Source organism: Crotalus tigris, unplaced genomic scaffold, assembly GCF_016545835.1.
Source record: "Crotalus tigris isolate CLP2741 ecotype Arizona unplaced genomic scaffold, ASM1654583v1 scf7180000024359.8030256, whole genome shotgun sequence".
Lineage (NCBI taxonomy): Eukaryota > Metazoa > Chordata > Lepidosauria > Squamata > Viperidae > Crotalus > Crotalus tigris.
Genome location: NW_024100528.1, coordinates 7,435,892 through 7,457,717, shown reverse-complemented (window position 1 = coordinate 7,457,717; position 21,826 = coordinate 7,435,892). Strand labels below are relative to the sequence as shown.

Below are 21,826 nucleotides of genomic sequence, written 5' to 3'. Positions count from 1 at the left end.
GTGTCCTTTTTAGGTAACCAAAGATAGCTTGCTTGAAGATTTGAGTCATACAATGAGAATGATTAAACTTACTCATTCTTCAAAACATTCCAAGAGAACCTTTACTTTATTTAACTTATTATATCTAATGTTCTTTGGCTAACAACATATAAGGTGACATAAAAAAAATCTTAAAGCTATAAAAATAAATTATTCAAATAACTTTAATTACAGGTAGTTTTAATTATAGATAATCTATAACCCACCCACCCAAGTATTCTGATAAATAAGGGTAAATGCTTATTTATTACTTTAAAAACAATATCATATATTTATCTTCTGAAATTTTTAAGAAAAAAAGTAGATTACAATCCCATGTCCACTAGAAATTAATGGACTTCTGAGTAATCATGTATGGGATTGCTTTTCTAATAATACTCAAGTGGCCTCTTGTATAGACACCAAGGTGGCAGCTGGGTAAGCAACGCTGTCTTGTGGCTGTAAAAGGTTGATCAACATGATTCATGGTAAGCTGGGTTTTCCTCTTCAGGACAGATGAAAGAGACATGGTCCTAATTTAGAAGGGCAGATTCATCAATATTTTTACTAAATAAAGCATTTTCTTTATTTTTTCAATGTAAATATATACTTACTTTCTTCATTGTAGATATGTTTTACAGTTACGTTGTTTTCATATTGTTTCTTATATCTTTTTATTCCAGCAAATGTTAAATTGCTTTCAGATAACTATTTTCCCCAAATTTCACTCCATATTATATATATTTTTAAAAAGCCATTAAATCAAGGGCTTTTAATATTTCAAGTTGGTTTGTCACTTATCTATGTATGGAGATATATTCTCTTATCTAACAGCTGAGCCATTTTTGATCTCATGAAAGTTGCATGTGTCTCCTTCACATTTTACTAGACTTGTTGAATTCCAGTTTTCTATACGATTTAGAGTTCTAAATTACATAAACATAAGATTTGCAAACTAACACCCATTTTCATCTGTGCTTTCTGAGCTGGAATTGATGTAGAATTGATGGCATTTTTAGCCCAATCTGGCATTGGAAAAGCAGCACAAACCATACGTTGAGTAATGTGAAATCTTAGAAAACTTGGATGGTGATTCTGTATGGGAGATCTACATACAATCTTTCTTCCATATCATTTTAAGGATTGTACTTGGCTTGTTATTGTAGATTTGACAGAATGACTTATTGTACATTGATTCTTATGTTGACTCTTCACTATACAAAGAATTAATCCAAGAATTACTGCTGTAAAACTACATAATTTTGTGTTACGTATATACATTCATATATATCAATAACACTGCTTATAATCTTGAAATGATTTGGGAGTTAAATTTATAAACCTCTTTGCTTTGATATCCTAAAACGTGATATATTTATCAATTCTGACTTTTAATTATTTATAATTAATAAGCTTAAATCTTGATATACCATTTGATATATACTATTTTTGTTCTCAATTATTATGAAGTTTAAAAAACATAATATCAAATCTACAATATTTGATATCTAATTGGTATCTATATTTTATGTGCAGTGCTACACTTTTGGCTTTCTTGGTGGAGCTTCTTAAGAGCTCAGTAGCCATGCAAGAACAAATGCTGGGTGGAAAAGGATTTCTAGTGATTGGTTACCTTCTTGAAAAAGTAAGTAAAAAAGTAATATTGTAGGCATATCTGAATATTTTGATATTATTTATTTGACTTAATTCACAGTTGTGCTATTTGAACATTAAGCTACTTAGCATTAATATTTTCCCTCCCTGGAACATAACTACTGAACTTCCAAGAGATCCAAAATACTTTCCCATTAGCAATGAAGGAAAACAAAACGGATACATTAAATGATCTTATTTTGTTGTATTCAAACTTGTTTGATGCTTGCTTAACAAGAATATTATCAAAACAGGATAAAATCATACTATATAGAAAAAGACAACCAAGATCAAGATGATGTAAACATTAATTTTATTTATTTGAGAATAAATAAAAAGTAAATAAAGGAAATGAAAATTTGTGTGCAGCATGGAGAAAACTGATAGCTTTCTTTACTCTCATAATGCTAAAACCAGAAAAACTGAAGAAAAAGCTTTGTATAACTGCTTTGCAGAATTATGAAATTTGATGCTGTAAGAAGTAAGGGATTTTATTCTTTATTTAAATATAGTTATATATTTATATCTTATTCTGATAGGATATAAACATGTATTTTAGAACTAATATAATTTTGTTCTCAGATTTAATATTTTATATTCTGTTTTATGATTATGAAATTTCTTTGAATGATTTTATAACTAGATTACATTTGTAAATATACAAAATAACAAATTTTGGCTTTGCCTTATCTGGTAAACTTCTTATAGTTTTGTATTCTACTTTTCTTATATGTTTGCATTTTATTACTTTTAAAAAAGTTTTGCTTGGAGAAATCAATATGATTTTGTGTAAGGTTTCAGTATAGAACAGGGAAGCCAGTACCCAATTGTTCAAATAACACAAAAGTTCCAAGCTGTCCAAGTAACCAACAACAAATCTTGAAAGAGGATAAAGTATAAAGACATTTTGTAACTCTTCACCCCTTCTAAGGTTACAAATATCTCTTCAACTCATACCCCATCACTTATCTATAAACAAATATTATCTTGTAAGCCCTGATATCAGCCAAAAGTTCATTAAAGATTCTCAGAGGTAACAATGTATCTTGTTTTAATCATAATCAAATAAACCAACATTATATTCCTTCCTTTTACTTTTAAATCTTAATATTTAGTTCATACAAATATTGAGATAGGATTTGATTTCTGTTCATTTCTTCTTTGTCCTGTCACACAGAATTCTTCAAGAGTTTAACAAGTCTCTTGTAAATACAGTACAAAAAAAATTATCCAGATCACTCTCTTGGGTTATCATTTATAAATCACTTTCAATAACATCTATAACTTGTCAACTATTTCTTCAACCCCTACCCCATCACTCCATTGATATTGTGGCTACTGATATAGTAATATAATAATAATAGAGTTGGAAGGGACCTTGGAGGTCTTCTAGTCCAACCTCCTGCTCAGGCTGGAAACCCTATAACATTTCAGACAAATGGTTGTCCATTCTCTTCTTAAAAACTTCCAGTGTTGGAGTATTCACAACTTTTGGAGGCAGGTTGTTCCACTGATTAATTGTTCTAACTGTCAGGAAATTTCTCCTTAGTTCTAGGTAGCTTCTCTCTTTGATTAGTTTCCATCCATTGCTTCTTGTCTTGCCTTCAGGTGCTTTGGAGAGTAGCTTGACTCTCTCTTCTTTGTGGCAACCCCTCAGATATTGGAATACTGCTATCATGTCCCCCATCATCATTCTCCTCATTAAACTGGACATACCCAATTCCAGCAACCATTCTTTATATGTTTTAGCCTCCAGTCCCCTAATCATCTTTGTTGCTCTTCTCTGTACTCTTTCTAGAGTCTCATCATCTTTTTTATATTGTGATGACCACAACTGGATGCACTATTCCAAGTGTGGCCTTATCAAAGCATTGTAAAGTGGTATTAACATTTCACATGATCTTGAAATTTATAGACATTTCTAAAATTCTGTTTTCACTTTGTCATTATTGGGTACTGAGTATAGATTAATGAGAAAAAAATGAATTTCAACAATTGTAAAATCAGGCTGCAACAACAAAATTTACGAAATTGAAGGGGGACTGAATACTTTCTGAATTCACTGTGTGTATATGTGTAAGATTTTTTATTATTTCAGATTAATGCTATCTCAGAACAGTAACTCTACTCCAGTTTTATTTATTTAATCTTATTCAGTATTTGATATTTTGTAGACGCATCAGGCTATGAGTAAATTAGGGAAAGTTGATTTAAGATTTTCCATTTTTTATTATGATATTTACAAATATTTAAATAATATTTTTGTTCAGTACTGTTTTCTGGGCTCCAGTATTTGACTGTTGGGTTCCCCCCCCCCCCCGTGTGATTAAATATGTAGAATACATAAACTAAACTGGCAATAAATGAGGCAGTACAGATAGTCCTTGACTTATTATCATTGTTCATATAATGACTTTGTAAATAAAACAGTGATCCTCAACCTTTCCAGCTTTGCCGGCCAATAGGGGGTAGAGGGGATGGGTAAGCCCTCCACTTGCGCAAATGAAGCTGTGCGCACACGCTCGCCCATCCCTTCTGCAGCCTGGTTTTGAATGGGCCGCAGCCCAGAGGTTGGGGACCCCTGCTGTAAAATATCAGGCTCCCCTGTGGTCACATGACCACATTTTGGACGCTTGGTAAAGAGATCTCATTTATGTAACTGCTATTTGTGACATTTTTTTTACCAGGTTATGGCTTTTGTTTGTTTGTTTATTTATATCCTGCTTTAATTATTTTTATAAATAACTCAAGATGGTGAACATACCTAATTCTTCTTCTTCCTCCTATTTTCCTACAACATAAGCCTGTGGGATAGGTTTGGCTATATACAGTGACTGGTCCAAAGCTACCCAGCTGGTTTTCATGTCTAAGTCAGGGCTAGAACTCACAATTCTGCAGTTTCTAACCTTAGCCATTTTTCCCCCAGCAAAAGTGCCCCTTTGGGATTTGCTTAATAACTGTGGTTTGCTTAAGAAATTCCATACAAACAGTAAAAAAAATCAGGTCTGGTCATGTGGGTGCCTTGACTTATGACTAAAATTCTGGTTCCAAATGTGGTTGTAAATTAAAGACTTTAAAATTAGGCAATAGCTATAATTATTCTTTCCAATCTTAGAGAAATTATGCAAAGGAGAATTAGGAATCTCCTATGTCTTTGTCTCTATTCATCTTAGATAACTTCCCCAGAATTGAGCAAACCAGGAATAAATTTTATGTGTAGGCAGAGAAGCCACAAAAAAATAGATCAAACTTAAGAATGAACCAGATCAGATCACGGTCTACAGAGAAAAAAAAATCCACAAAGATTTTCTTAGTGCATCCCTATGGAAGGCTTCATTCTAAGACCTGCCTATTCCCTCCTTCCCTATCATACGGCTATTATTGACACGTTGAAAGAATTGTTCTGAATATTTCCCCTAATTTATTTAATAGTTATAACTATATTTCAGTTTATACATATCCAGCAGTTGATTTATCAGCTATACAGCAACTGTTTCATAAAAACAATCTTTTCTCAGTTTTTTTTTTCTGTTGAACATAATATTCAAATTTGAATATCTACTGATACGATATGTAACATTATTTTTTTCCCAGTCATCCAGAGTTCATATAACGAGAGCTGTGCTGGAACAGTTTCTGTCTTTTGCAAAATACCTTGATGGGCTCTCCCATGGAGCACCTCTACTAAAGCAATTATGTGACCATATCCTTTTTAATCCTGCTATTTGGATTCATACTCCTGCAAAGGTCAGTGAACCACACATTTTTAGTACAGTATTATTTGTATTTTTAAATTAATAAAAAATAATGTATTTTAATGCTTTATTTGCATCGTATTTTTTCTTGTTTTATAATTAACTGTTTATTAATACAGTAATTACAGTACAAGTAGTAGAAGGGTATATATTTAATGAATGAATTATTAATAAAGGTGAGGAATGTGGAAGTTTCTTATTATTCATGCTGGCAAAAGTTAAATTGTTTGGAAGTTACAATCAGAAAATAAACTTGAAAATGTAAAAACTAGACTATTTTTCCTACCCCACCTAACTCAAGTGTTTAGGTTAGTTGGAGCATCTTAGTTTGAGGTTCCTTCTATTATTAGAAGTATTCTTGTTTGCCTTTTATGTGGAATCTCTCTTGATAATATAAGGTTGGCCTCACTCAACTTCATGTGACAGTAAATATACTTGTTTATTAAAATGTCTGGTAACAATGTTTTCTAGATAAAATGTTCTCCAAATACATTATTGCATTCATATATTTTGTTCTCAGTTTTTGTATAGCACTTTCCATCATTTCTCACTTTTTAAAATTAAAAAAAATCATTTTATTATTTAATACTGGGCTACCATGTTTATGTCATGGATATTAATAATCTTTTGTTGTTTTGTTTACCTTGATTATTTACTTATCTATCATCAAATCTAATTAAAACTTGGATAAATTAATATCATGTTTTCATGTTGTTCTTTAGGTGCAATTATCACTATATACCTACTTGTCTGCTGAATTCATTGGTACTGCTACTATCTACAATACAATACGTAGAGTAGGAACAGTATTACAGCTAATGCACACACTAAAATATTACTACTGGGTGGTTAATCCTGCAGATAGCAGTGGAATTACTCCTAAAGGTTTGGGTAAGTATAAGAGAAAAGTGTATTATTTTCATATGAATGCTTATAAAATGCATGTTCACAATTCAGAATATATGTGTCATTGTCATATAACAAGTCTATTTCAAGCTGATATCGTACTTTAAATTATTTGTGGACCATTTTGAACAAAAAAAGTTGCTATCTGATAGTAAATTTTGTTGAATTCAATTGGTTTTCTTCTAATAGACCAGGATCTTGTTCTACTACACACATATGCTTTTTCTAACAGATAGTTCTCTACAATTTAATTTAGAGTCCTCTGTAATAGAAAAATAAGATGAAACAAGTAAGGAAAGATTCATGCTTTAAAATAATAATTGAACCTGTAATAGGCAAACAAATACAGTGTTAGCTTGATTTAAAATTAGAAAGTTATCTGCATGTAGGATTTTCTGCAATGCATAACTAGTAAAATATTTATGTATGTATGTATGTATGTATGTATGTATTTATTTTTGTGTTGGCTAAGCTTAAACTGTGCAACTCTTTTTCATTTATTTCAGAAGGACCTCGGCCATCACAGAAGGAAATCATATCTCTGCGAGCATTCATGCTTCTATTTTTGAAGCAACTTATTTTGAAGGTAACTTTAGATTTAAAGATTAATGGGCACTGCCAGTACTGAAAAGAGGGAATCAGATTCAGGTTGTTCTTTGTGGTGCCTATAAATCACAGATGTGAATTTGTTCTTTGATCCCTGTTCAGGAATCTAAAACTGAACAATTATTGGTGTGAACTGCATGCATTGTAGGGTCCATGCTCAAATGAGAGCTTGTTTTTCTCATTTAGGTATTCTTGACCTGCCACAGCAGCTGGCACATGGGAGCATTTGCTGCTTCTTTTTTCTGAGAGAGTGAAACTTAATCTAAACTTGATCTTTTTTCTTTTGAGTTATTCATTATTCTATTTAGAACTTTTCTGTCTCTCCTGTTAAGTTTTTGTCTTGTCTTAATGAACTTAATTTTGATTTTTGCTTTTATATACTAATATTTCTTTTTTTTTTTTTTTGAAGATGCTTTGTATTCCCCTTTCTCTATATTTTTCCTTTGCCTCTTGCTCCATTTGTGTTTTATTATGCTACCATTTGGAATCATTCTTCAGGGCATTGCACATTTTTAGAGGATACTTTTAAAATACTATATCTCTACAACCCAACTAATTCTATTATTGATTCTAAATCTTGAATAGTATGCTTTTCAATTCTAGATTATCAATCCTTTGGCATTCTGACTATGCATATCTGTGCAGCTGCTAAGTTTGGAACTCCCCTATGATTTTTAAGAAAATGTGGAAAAAATTGATAAGAGACAGGCTTTCTCGATTTTCAAGCCATCTTCATCAAATAAAGATTATCATATTCATTAGTATGAAGTTTGTGTTATGTTTTTGAAACTATATAAAGTTAATTCTGCTGTATTGGATACTATTATTGAACTTTAGCTGTATCTGTATGTCAAAGTTTAGTCATTAAAGTCAAATTGTATCTTTCCATCAATTTCTAAGTGAACATAAATTACATAGTCCTATGTAATACAAAGTGACTTATTTGTATAAATTTGAGCACATATTTACTATTTATGTTGGATTATTTTCAGATTCAAAACAGGAAAAGTAGTAAATGCAGCATATACAAAAGTTTAGACATCCTTCTAGTCAATATTTTGTGACACTTCCTTTGGAAGAAATAAACATTTCCTGTAACCAGCTAAGAATCTTTGTGTTATTTCTTTTGGACTTTCCTCCCATAATTTTCTTTGCAGAAGTCTTCTAGCTACATAAATCTTTTTAGGATTCATTGCATGCACTGCATATTTGAGATGAAATTGTAATTTTCAACAATATTCAAATCTGGGGTTGTGAAAGTCATTCCAAAATCTTAAATATTTCTTTCCTGATAAGCATATCATAGTTTAGCTGAATATATGTTTTGCTTTGGTGAAATGTCCAATCTACTGAAATTCACATAAAGTGATTTGAAGCAGTCATACAGTGAAATGGCCCTGCCCTTTGTAATATGTAACTTTAACAGTTACATAGTTTTACATTATGTAATTTGTAGGCGTAATTTCATACTCTTAAAAATGAAGCAAACTATTGACTGTGGGCAAAATAACACTATAAAGTTAATTGCTTTATAGAACAACATTTTCATATGCCCCCAAAACCTTTAACAAGTGATTTGGCTTCAAAAACACAATTTGTCTGAAAACATATCATAATTACAAAGAATCTGAGAAGAAAACAGAAGAATGCAGTTTAGTTAATTTTTAATTTCTTCAGAACCTACATCAAATTATTTGATTGCAAGGAAAGCAAATATATAAAACTCGTGCCTCTAATTTTTATTAAAGATATGGAAGCTTCATTCTGCTATCAAACAGGAGTTGTACATCTTAGGGTCTGATGTTTTTATTCAAGTTGTTTATTCATTTTAATTCTATTTTTGGAGTTCACATTCTTAAAATCAGTAGTCAGTGATCGTAATTCAGGCATTTGACAACCATCTTGCATTTACAACAGTTGCATTATCTTGCAGTTAAGTGATTATGATTTGCAACTTTCTCAGCCAGCTTTGTCAGTCAACTGGGGAAGCCAGATTCACTTATTGACAGTGTGATTCACTTAACCATTAAGTGATTTGCCTAACAACAATGGTAAAAATTATTGTAAAATTGGGTCTGGTCATGGGATGACTTGCTTAATGATCTTATTGCTTACTGATGAAGTTCAGTCCCAATTGTGATAAGTCAAGGACTACCTGTATTTGGAAATGGCTCAGACATTTCACTAATTCACTGGTATAAAAACTTTTCATTTTAATGTTTATAATATGACAATTAAGTTGTTAAAATGTAAACAAAATGTAAAATTGATTTAATGGTTTATTGAATCAATTTCTATAGGATCGAGGAGTAAAAGAAGATGAACTACAAAGTATACTGAATTACTTACTAACTATGCATGAGGTAAGCTGGTAATATATGAGATAGATAGATAGATAGATAGATAGATAGATAGATAGATAGATAGATAGATAGATAGATAGATAATAAACCCTTTATTATCAAAGTATAACATGTATACAGTGAAATTGGCTGAGCCTCCCTCTGTGCCCCCCCTTACCACAAACCCCCCAACTTATTTCACCCTGTGAACTAATTACACATCACGCCGGCCTCATGAGTCTGTCATGCATAAAGTTATGTCCCATTCAGAAGCCTGACAGCACATGGATAAAAGCTGTTCTTCAGCCTGTTGGTACGGCTGGCTATGTTTCTGTATCTCCTACCCGATGGTAGGAGAGTAAAAAGGTACCAACCAGGGTGTGGGTCATCCCTGAGAATTTTCCTCACTCTGCCAAGGCAACGGGCCCTGGCGATGTCATCCAGTGGAGTCAGGGAACAGCCCACGATGTCTTGTGCCGTTCTCATCACCCTCTGCAATACCTTCCTGTCCGCGGCTGTCAGGCCAGCATACCAAACCACAATACAATATGTGAGAACGTTTTCAATAGTAGACAGGTCATGAATCGTCGTTCTATCCTGTTCTTCTGCAAAACCCTGAGAAAGTGAAGTCTCTGTTGGGCCTTTCTGGCCACCTGGGCTATATTAGTTTTCCAGGTAAGATAGGTAGGTAGGTAGGTAGGTAGGTAGATAGGTAGGTAGGTAGGTAAGTAGATAGATAGATAGATAGATAGATAGATAGATAGATAGATAGATAGATAGATAGATAGATAGATAGATAGATAGATAGATTATAAATTACAATCTATTATGTTCGCCACTCTGGGATGTTTCAAACTGAGGGTCTGAATATAAATCCTTAAACATAATGAAATATGAATTTAAAAAGTTCATAAAATGAATATTTCTCTAACATTATAATGTGTTATATAGGATGAAAATATTCATGATGTGCTTCAGTTACTAGTGGCTTTAATGTCTGAACATCCAGCATCTATGATACCTGCTTTTGATCAAAGAAACGGAATACGGTAAGATTAAGTAGAAACAATAATTCCATAACTCTCATAAATAAAGCTTGTAGAAATAATGCGTTTCTCCATGGATGTAAGTTATGCTCTCTGGAATTTTTGTATCACACATTAATACAAGCTTCTATAAATTTAAGTACCTCTCTTACTTTACTAAACAGTATAGATTTGGGATCTAGAGAAGGGTTGCCCTAAAACACATCTTCCAGTTTGGGCAATAATGAACCACTTTTACAAGAATTCTGTCATCTGCAGTTATCTTGACAATTGTCTGTTATAGTACCTTTGTCTTGACAAGACTGAACATTGTACCACTTGCTGATATAGAAATAGAACAAATATTTAAATAACGGACATATTTATAATCTTGAGAGATATTTGAAGTTGTTAATGGGAAAGAAGTTTGCCTATCCACAAAATGAATACTTGGTCATGGTCAGTCATAAAATATCAATTCATTATCTATTTAAAATTGCCACTTGAGATTATCTGAGTTTGTCTTATCACTTATAGGTTATCTCTGTGTCATAAATTTGGTCAGTCATACTTCTTTTTTCTGATCAGGTAGTTATATACAGTATGTCTGTGGAACTAATATGACTTCGTAGCAGTGACTGTATATACTTTGAAAACAGTTTGCAAAAACTATTTCAAACTTTGTCGTACTTTGAGCGCAGCCACTCTTTGTAATGCATTGAAGCAATGTTCAGGCTTCTATGTTAACTTATTTATTTATTTATTTATTTATTTATGAGACTTATATACCGCTTTAAGTGCAAGCACTCTCTAAGCGGTGTACACCAGTAAGCAATGTATATATATATTTACATTGCCCCCAACAATCTGGGTCCTCATTTTACCTACCCCGGAAGGATGGAAGGCTGAGTCAACCTTGAGCCGGTGAGATTTGAACCGCTGACCTGCTGAACACAGTCAGCTGGTCATATTGGTGTCCAAAGGCTCCATATTGCCTGTATTACTGTGTCCAGGCACTTGCCTACTATGTCATATGGTTCAGATAAAAAGAGGAATAGTTGCATTCATTATTAGTTGGATAATAATATAGCTTCCAATCATTTCACTTGGTAATTTCATGTAAATATTAATGATTTGGGATTATCAGACAGAGATGCAGATATTCCACAAATTTAAAGCATAAATGCTCCAAAAGCAGCACTTTGAATATGAGCAAAACAAGCAGAATAGCTTGATTTTGTTTTACTCTTTTAAGGAGTTTTGCTTAAATTATCTTATGTTTCTTTCCTTCAGGGTAATTTATAAATTATTGGCTTCAAAAAGTGAAAGTATTTGGGTTCAGGCTCTGAAGGTGCTAGGATATTTTCTCAAACATCTGGGTCATAAGTAAGTAATGTGCCGCAGTTCCTAATATGTTATTTCAAACCTTCTTGCTTGTTTAGTTATATAATTGTCTTCCCCTCCTTTTTTTTTGCTTATTGAAAAGACTGCAGAAAACTGGAGCTACATTTGTTCATACTTTGAGGTGTTCATTGAAATCAGTGGAATGTTATGCCTAATTTGTCCCATTGATTTCAATGGGTATTATTAAATCATGTCTTGGTCCAAACTAGAATACTTATTTCTTTTTACTTAGTAATTTGACTAAGGTTAACCTAGTAGAGAGATTCCCCCCCCCCCATGATACCCATCCTCTTAGTTTTTACCTTTCTATCTAATTCTCTTAATTGCTTTATATTACCTTTTTTAACTTTTTTATTATATCATAAGCCACTAAACATATCTGTATCAATGAGATGGATAGCATACCAATTTAATAAATAAATAAAAATAAATTAGTTAATTATTTTATGAGTCTTACTTACATTTCATTTTTTTTAAAGATGTGATTACAATTTTTTTGATTCAAAATATTTCAGTAGTTTTGATCTAACAATGTATGTACTAAAATTGTGTAGTGGAATAGTCATATTCATAAATAATTTGTGTAGTTGTGAAAAAAATGGATATATCTTTTCAATATATATGTTAAAAATATATCCATAAAATATACTGTATCATGTATCAAGATTGAAAGATTCTTCATAATATTAATTGTTACATTTTGTTGTTATGGAAATCTTACATTTTAGTACATTCCATACTTTTGTCGTGCAGGCGAAAAGTTGAAATCATGCATACACACAGTCTGTTTACTCTTCTTGGAGAGAGGTTGATGTTACATACAAATACTTTGACGATTACAACTTACAACACACTGTATGAGGTATATTATATTAATCTTTTTACTGAAGTACCCTTTGTAAAAATATTATTTCAATAATTAGCAGATTCAATCTACTGCTAACAACCATTAAAATATTTGTTTATTTCTATTAATCATTAATTTACATTAATATTATATTGTGGCACAAATAAAACCTTTTCTCTATGCTTATTTTCAATGTTTAACATTATTTAAATAACTGAATATTTCTTAAGTTTATCTATTTATTATTCTGTGGTTTTGTTTTATAAATATAATGATTAGCATGGCATTTAATATTTTGATTCTGAAAGTAGCAACATAGGTAGCTCAGTTTTTGGAGCCATTCTGAGTGTTGTGGAAGTGGATCAACCTTAGGATTGGCTAGGTTGGACCAGTTTGGACACATTTAAAGCAGCTTATTCTAATATTTCAGACTATTTCTAGGACAGCCAGAATGGTTTTTCCAAGGCCAAAACAGAAGGGTTGCACTACTTCTGTCTTTCTTAAATTCATAATAGGAGCTGATTCTGGAACAATTCAGTTTGTACCTGCTAAATGAGTATAAACTATTGAAATGTGGTTATGTTGTCGAATCCATTTTAAAATGTATGTCCTGAGAGAACTTGTTTTTTGCAAGGCTAACAAAGATGAGGCATAATTTAAAATAATGATCAAAAGTTAAGAATTGCATAAGTTGAAAGGAAAATATGTTAAAATATGTATTTATGCATGCATGTATCATTTATTGGAGAAACAAAATGGGACAAAAATAAGGACTAGAAATATAATTAATGCATTTTAAGTTTACTTAAAATATGACATAACAAATAAGACTACCAGTAGATGACATACGGTACTGAAGACTATTTATTTCAATAATTGTTGTTGGAAAACCCAAGAGTAATTTTTCTGTTATAGATCTTGACAGAACAAGTCTGCACACAGGTTGTTCATAAACCACATCCAGAACCAGATTCTACTGTGAAAATTCAAAACCCAAGTAAGAATTTATCTTTTTAATTTTGAGAGGTGGTTGTAATAAATTTCAAACTTTTTACTAGCTCAGGTGAATACCTCAGTACTCGCAGTGCACAGGTTCTGTCATACTACAAAATACTTTTTGGTTCTAGAGTTGCTGTTGATGAAATGTAAGATGGACACTAGACTGCACTGGCATTCTCGTGGAGAGAGGGCAAGGGGCAAGGTGGAACAGAAAGAAAGCAAAATAGCAGTGTCACAATGAAAGCCCTGCTTCTTTGTTATGTGTGTTTGACATTACAACCTAGATACAAAAGAAGCAGAGTTACTATAACACTACTTTTATTATTTTGGCAAAAGCAGGAAGCTCCTATATTGTAAGATGTGCACTTTTGTTCATTTTTGTTTTCTGTATGTCTTCACTTCATGTAAGCTTTTTCAAGAGGTTTTAGAAAGTAGAGAAAAAGAGCAAGATTACATAGACAGGAGGAAATTTCTTCTTTTTATTGATATATTCTGATACTGTATATCTTTGCCTTTTATTCAGAGGTGGGCAAAAGATGGTAGGAAAGGATAAACCAATGCATGATGCAGAGATTTCTATGAACTTTGAACTATTACTGATATAAGTCAGAGTAAAGAAGGGTCTGGAACTTATATGGATCTGGATGGAGCACAATAGTTCTGACTCAATCCAAACAAGATAGAGTGGCTTTGAGTATTTAGTCCTCCTGGAAACAAAGTTCTTCCATCTTTGGTACTGGATGTCCCAGTGGGCAGTCCACTTGGGTTCGCATCTCCTGCTTGAAGAGCAGGTAGCAGCCATGGCTAGGAGGGTTTGTGTGCTATTTGTGCCCATTCCTGGACTAGGGAGGCTTTGCATACAGTCACTTGTGCTCTTGTTACCGATTGTTAGAATTACTGCAACACGCTTTATATGTGGTTGCAACACTCAGAAAGATCAACTAGTGCAAAAACAGCTGCATGGGTAGTTAATGATGCTAGTTATACAACACATATAACACCACAACTCTGGGAGCTACATTGGTTGCCATTGTGTTTCCAGGTCCAGTTCAAGGTGCTGGTTGTCATATTGAAATTCCTACATAGCTTTGGACAAAGTTACCTAAGGGACCATCTTCTCCTAATAGTTTCTATCCATCCAGTTTGGTCTAGCTAATTGGAGATGTTGCAGATCCCATCAGCCAAGGAATGTTGGATGGGGAACAGGAAGTTGCCTTCTTGGCAGTAGCCCCTTCCCTTTGGAACATTCTTCCTTTGGAGCTCAGGATGGCCTGACCCTGTTAGCCTTTCATAAGCCTTTAAAGATTCACCTGGCTATGTGCCCAAGCATAAGGTATTGAATATGTTAGGGGCCCTGCTACCTGGTTGCACTGCTAATTTTTGTATAATTATTATAATATTTTTCAGTTGCCTATGTGTATAATTTATAACTATTTTTGTGTTTTTCTGGTTTTAATTATTGTGATATTGTTTGTTGCCCAAAGTCAGTTGGAAATAAAATAAATTATACTTGATATACGTTAGCTTTTTCTACTCTGTTCCTTTAAAGAAGGTCTGTTTTTTAAATTTTAAAAATCATTGTTAATACAATTATAATAGATAACGCCATGTTTGCAATATTTCAATGATTAAAATAAGTGTAAGCATCTTATATATTTGCTTTTTTAAAGTGATCCTGAAAGTGGTGGCAACGTTGTTAAAGAATTCTGCACCAAGTGCAGAACTCATGGAGGTTCGGCGTTTATTTTTATCAGATATGATCAAACTTTTCAGTAATAGCCGTGAAAATAGAAGGTATGTAAAGAATCATCTCATTCAGTAATTCAGCCCTTCTTATGCAAACACTACAAAATAAGGAAAGGTTTTGTGCAATTATCTTCACATATTCATATACATATTAGGAGAGAAATAATTTACATCTTTTTGTTTCTGTTTTGCATCACAAGATAAAGTAGTCAGGATTTCCCTTCACAAGGATGCCTGGGGTTTCCTTCATGCTTCATACAGGATGTATATGTGTAGTGCTTTTGGTGCCAGTGCCTATAGCTGCCTCCCTAAACTTTTCATCATCTAGATGTGTTTGATTTTTAAGACTCATAAAATATATATTTTTGATTACCATTTGAGAGATATCACTTCTCAGGATATTATATCTATATTTCAGTATTGCCAATTTGGGCAAAGATTTATACTAAATAGTGCTTCCTCACACTTTTTTAATCGATTCCTGAATAATTTTTCTTAATGTCTCATTTCCTGTTTTCTTGATGTGAAAAATAAAGTCAAAAATACATAGCCTACCTACTTGCTGTTACGTTTGATGATGTCTCTTTTCAGTCAGTATTCTGAATCCTGATGCCATTACTGGAGGTTATAATTTTAACACTTACAATTTGAAACATTGTTTTCTTTATTTCTGAAGGTGTAATGAATATATATTGTTTACTTATTATTACAAATCAGGTTTATTAAAACCACTTTTTAAAAAATTAACATTTAGAATGGAAGCCTCTGTTTTTCTGTTTTTCTTATCTGTATGTATAATTAAAAAGTTCAAGTGCCATGGAATCTTATTGTGACTATTTTATTTTAGGTGCTTACTTCAGTGTTCAGTATGGCAAGATTGGATGTTTTCTTTGGGATATATTAATCCTAAGAACTCTGAAGAACAGAAAATTACTGAGATGGTGTATAACATCTTTCGTATTCTTTTATATCATGCAATAAAATATGAATGGGGAGGATGGAGGGTCTGGGTTGATACACTTTCCATAGCCCATTCCAAGGTAAGAGTCCCACATTTAGTTAATATTATGTCATAGATAAATTGTAGTACCATCTTGTGGTCACCGTGCAAAATGGCACGTTATAATTGTTTCTGAATTATTTTTCAGTTACATTATTAATTTAGCTAAATTACTGTTTTACTTTTTTCTTACATTGAATTAGCATTACTATTTTTTTCTGACTTTATAATTTGCTTGCATTAAGGTTACCTATGAAGCTCATAAGGAGTACCTAGCAAAAATGTATGAAGAATACCAGAGACAGGAAGAGGAGAATATCAAGAAGGGGAAAAAAGGGAACGTAAGCACTATCTCAGGCCTTTCATCTCAGACCACTGGAGCAAAAGGTGCTATGGAGATTCGTGAAATTGAAGATCTTTCACAAAGCCAAAGTCCAGAAAGCGAAACAGACTACCCAGTCAGCACAGATACCAGAGATTTACTCATTGCAACAAAAGTATGTGGTGATGTGCTCGGAAATGCCGATAGACCAGGGAGTGGTGTGCATGTAGAGGTTCATGATCTGTTAGTTGATATAAAAGCAGAAAAGGTGGAAGCCACAGAAGTAAAGCTGGATGATATGGATCTGTCACCAGAGACTTTGGTAACCAGAGAAAATGGTACCCTTGTGGAAGTAGAATCTTTATTAGATAATGTATATAGTGCTGCAGTTGAAAAACTTCAGAACAACGTTCATGGGAGTGTTGGCATTATTAAGAAAAGTGAAGAGAAGGACAATGGTCCCTTAATTACACTAGCTGATGATAAAGATGAACCTCCTCATAATAGCACCTCATTTCTCTTTGATAAAATATCTAGCCAAGAAGAGAAGCTGCTTCCTGAATTGTCTAGCAATCACATCACTATTGCCAATATTCAAGAGACTCAAATTCATCTTGGTGTGAATAATGACCTTGGGCTTCTTTCTCATATGTCTAGCAGTACTGATATAGCATGTGGTTCAAGCATAATAGAAGACAAAGAATTTAAAATTCATACTTCTGTTGATACAATTGATTCACTATCTGAAAGGGACTTGGCTTCATCTTCTAAAGGATTAGAATATACTGAAATGGCAGCTACAACTCTTGAAACTGAGTCTTCTGGGAAAACTGTATCAAATGTAGACGGAGGGAGTATCGTATCCGATACAGAAAGGTCTGATGATGGAAAAGAAGTAGGGAAGGAAATAAGAAAAATACAGACAACAACTACAACCCAAGTAAGTTTTTTAACACATAATTGTATAAAAGGTATTATATTGTTAAACATATATAATAATACTTTATTGATTAGCCACTAGAATACAAAATACCAGAATACAAAATATAAAATACAGAATAATAGTAATAAGACCATATGGTACAAAAGTACAGTAAAAGACATGAGTAAAAGAAAATGCAAATCATAGTTGTGTAACACTTTTATAATTTATTCCAATCAAATCCACATATGTATTGTTTTGTTCAATTAAAGGACATATTATATATAAATTTGGGATTCTGACCACACATGAAATGACATATACTGTACATTAAAACAATATAATATAAGGATGACAATAGGCTATCCATCTAATGCAAAGGTCTTCAAACCTGGCCCTTTTATGACTTGTGGACTTCAACTCCCAGAATTCCTCAGCCAGCATGCCTAGTTGAGGAATTCTGGGAGTTGAAGTCCTCAAGTCATAAAAGGGCCAAGTTTGAAGACCCCTGATCTAATGGTGGTCCATGACACTGATCTCTCTCTTTATATAATTGACACTCAGGTAATATATGTGTTATATCCTCTATCTCTGGGGCTCTGCTAATAAAAGTATGTCCATCATAAGGATTTGGTTAAATGTTCCGTATCCATTCTGTCCTGCTGCTCAAATATTGCTTGAATAACTGCTCCCCTAAGGTTTGGGCATTTATATGTTTAAATATTTAGCAATTTGGCAGGTACATTTATAGTGCCTCATCCATTTCATTATGCCAGACTTATTTAGGGTGGCTATATCTCTCTGAACTTCAATATCCATTTTTTAATGAACTTTTAAACTTGTTTTCGAGAGATAGTTGGATAAGACTGGGAAACCACAGCTGATTATATAATTTATCCATTTATAATTTAAAAGGTCTCCAATTGAGATTTTGTCTTTTCTAAATATAGAATTTTGCATATCTGTTAGTTTCTATTAATCTTAAGTATTGCATAGTACCTAAAACAGTGTATATATTTAAATCATTTATCTAGACATTTTTTTTCAAATTATTTGCTATGATATTCTGTGTAAATTGCTTGGCTATTATTGCAACAGATAAACTAATATGACCCCTCCCCCAAATTTCAAATGAAAAGAAAAACTCCCTCTGTGTAAAAGCTTCATTGTAAAAGTATAATAATTAAAACCGTTTTTTTCTGAACTGAACAAAAACCTTGGTTTTCAAATTTAATTGATAATGACATTACATAGAATATGGAAATTTAGAAAAACAAAATGTTAAGAAAACATTTAACTGCTTCAGAATATTAATTGTCAGTTTGGCACATTGTAAATATACTGCATGAGAAATAAAATGCAGATGATTCATGTATAAAATATAAATGTTTATTTATCCCTCTATCTACTAGCCATATGGGTAAGTTCAAAAAGGTTTGGGTGGCTTATGTTCGCTCTCAAATGATTGTGGCTCATGCTTCTTTTCTATGTAACAAAGAAATTTTGGAGGAACAGGTGGATAAATCTTAATGAAATTTACAGTCCCCACACTTGTATTTGCAGCAAATCAACGTTGTAATTACCAAAATATTTTATTGATATTGCATGTGATATATAAGATGAGCATCTGTGATTTCTTATCGGCACTTCATTTGGGCCCTTTTACACAAAGGTTTTCCCTGTTCAGTCTTCCATTTTAACTGAAGAATATTTTTATCTTATGTTCCTTTGGGATCTTAACTTTGCCTGAAATGCAGAGAATTTTGTAACGCTGTTCTACTTGACTGGAGTGTTCCTATATATAGTTTATTGATTCATTATCTCTCCCTTTTTCTTGATGTTTAAGAGCACCCTTAGCATTTCACCATCTATCTTCTCTCCAGAACAAAAATTCTATGAGGTAGAATGGGCATAAAGTGATTCAGTGAAACTTTTATGGCTGAGGATGGATTTGAATCTGGAATTTATCAGTCCTTATCTTGTTTTTTATCACAACACACTGTCTTCTCACACATCTTGGAGCTTTGGGGATTGGCATAAAGACATAATTTATAGAGTGCAATCTAAATAATAGGGTAGAAATCTGCGGCCAATGGGACACTGTTTTTTAGTAACTGATGCATGGGATAATTAATGGTTGTCTAAGCAGCATTGCCCAGAACAGGAATGCGGATAAAAAAGGGACCCAATATCAGTTTTTTCCCAGTTTCTATCCAATGAATCAAAACCACTAATTTAAAGTCCCAGAATTTTGCACATGCAATAGAGATTTCTTTGTATTGTTTTCTGTCATACTTTTTAAATGGATAGATTATTTGCCATCAACTTGTGTCCACTCTTAGCGATCACATAAGAACATTTTTTTTCCAAAACAGTCTGTCTTAATCTGATCCTTCAGATCTTCTAACAATGCTACTGTTATCATTATAATTCAGTCCATCCACCTGGTTGCTGGTAATGTCTTTCTTTTCATTCCTTTTAACTTTGCAAGAATGATGGGCTTCTCAAGAGAGCCAGGTCTCTGGTCAAATTATCATATTTGTGCCTCAAGTGAAAATTCTGAATTTGTTCTGATCTACTTCTATCATGGTATCCAATCTTAAAAGGCAGAAGCGATCCACCATTTCAATATATTCCTTATCAATTCTAAGGCTGATTTCTGTATTTATTGTCATTAGTTTATCTATATTTACTTTTTGTTCTTTATTTTCCCAGTAGCTCTTTGACTTTCATTACTAGAGCCTGCAAATGATTTTACTTTTTTCAGCTAGCAAAGTAATGTTGTCAGCATAGTAGAATTTATTGAAGTTCCTTACTCCCATTTTATTAAAAAATAATGTATTGTAAACAGAGATCTGAACAAAAGGAATCTGCCATTCATAAATTTGAAGATCTGTAGATAGTTTAGTGCTGTTCAGCAGAAAAAGCATACTGACATGTACTTGCCTATAAAAACATCATGTGATTCACTACCCTTTAAAAGGCTAATGCAGTGACTAAAAATGAACTTTGATCAGAAATATGTGACATGAGCTAAGCAGCTTATATTAAACAAGCTGTATTTTCTCAGCATCAGTCTACATCTGCAATACATTGATCATAATATGTGGTACAACATTACAAGAAAATAAAGTACTGTATGGTGATAAATGCTGCATTTTGTTTGACAATTGAAATTCTATATCAATATCAATGTTATTACTGATTTCCCTCTACATTAAGTGAAGTGGTTATTTGAGTTCAGTAAACTCTGGAAATTAAAGATCTGTTGTATGTAAAAAGAGAGCAAGTTTGGTATAGTGGTTAAGGAGGTGGCCTAGAAACCAAGAGACTGTGACTTCCAGTCCCGACTCAGGCATGAAAAACTGGATGGATGTTTTTGGGCCATTCACTCTATCTCAGACCACAGGGTTGTTGTTGTGGGGGAAACAGGAGGATTATTGTATATGAAAAAAAGTCTTTAAAAATATTCATGTATTAACAGTCAAGGATTAAAATAAAAGTAACAATAAATAAACAACAGCCCAAAAAGTAGCCAAAAAAGCAATATGGAAAAGATCAGATTTCTCTGTTTTGCTAGGCCCCATAAATAATTCCCTTTGCTGGCATTTTAATATGGTAGACCCTGTGATTTTTAAGGACAAAGATTTATAGTAAACAATGGAGTTTGGCTAAACTGGCCTTTAATTTGACCTTTCAAATTTAAACAAACAGCTCAATGTTTGGCAATTCAGAGGGAGCAGTAACTTCCTTGGGGAGAAGGGGCACAGCATGATTAATATTTGTTTGTTGTGAAAATCCCCACTTTAAACAATCAAGAGTAGAAATAAATACAACAAAGTATCTTTTATTGACATGTGCAGCTTTACTGATCACTGGGCTTTTGGCCCCCAGAATGAAAAAGATCCCTGACCTAATCGAGGTTGGTATTACATGTCCATAGAATATTATATAGGAATGATAAATAAAGCAATGTAAATTCTATCTTTATAGCTGTAAATGTAACACTTTATAATACTGTGGAATGCTGTTGCTGTGGTCTGACCCTTCCAAATTCTACATTCCTACAAAGGCACCAAGTCCTCCCTCTTCTACTAATACTACTACCCTCAACCATAAACAGTGTCTGTTGTACTCATGTATCAGAAAAAGTGCAACACACTATTTTATATGTCTCCATCCCTTTCAGGGACATCAGGGTGATTCAGTTCTTCTGCTTTAATACATATTGCAGAATCATAAGTAAAGGGTAGAATATTGTTTGTCCCCCACAATTTACTT

The 21,826-nt window shown here is 32.8% G+C and overlaps 1 protein-coding gene across 10 annotated transcripts in view; it reads left to right on the top strand.

Annotated features, from left to right (window-relative positions):
* The window catches only part of NBEA (neurobeachin), a 375,860-nt gene that overhangs the window by 57,226 nt on the left and 296,808 nt on the right, over window positions 1-21,826 (top strand). For all 10 annotated transcript variants that reach the window (XM_039327273.1, XM_039327274.1, XM_039327265.1 and 7 more), the window contains exons 11-22: window positions 1,555-1,663; window positions 5,266-5,418; window positions 6,149-6,317; window positions 6,839-6,918; window positions 9,239-9,301; window positions 10,232-10,329; window positions 11,599-11,691; window positions 12,463-12,571; window positions 13,472-13,553; window positions 15,226-15,349; window positions 16,149-16,341; window positions 16,547-17,563. In XM_039327273.1, coding sequence (XP_039183207.1) covers window positions 1,555-1,663; window positions 5,266-5,418; window positions 6,149-6,317; window positions 6,839-6,918; window positions 9,239-9,301; window positions 10,232-10,329; window positions 11,599-11,691; window positions 12,463-12,571; window positions 13,472-13,553; window positions 15,226-15,349; window positions 16,149-16,341; window positions 16,547-17,563 — 2,290 coding nt within the window. The remainder of the gene's footprint in view (window positions 1-1,554; window positions 1,664-5,265; window positions 5,419-6,148; window positions 6,318-6,838; window positions 6,919-9,238; window positions 9,302-10,231; window positions 10,330-11,598; window positions 11,692-12,462; window positions 12,572-13,471; window positions 13,554-15,225; window positions 15,350-16,148; window positions 16,342-16,546; window positions 17,564-21,826) is intronic.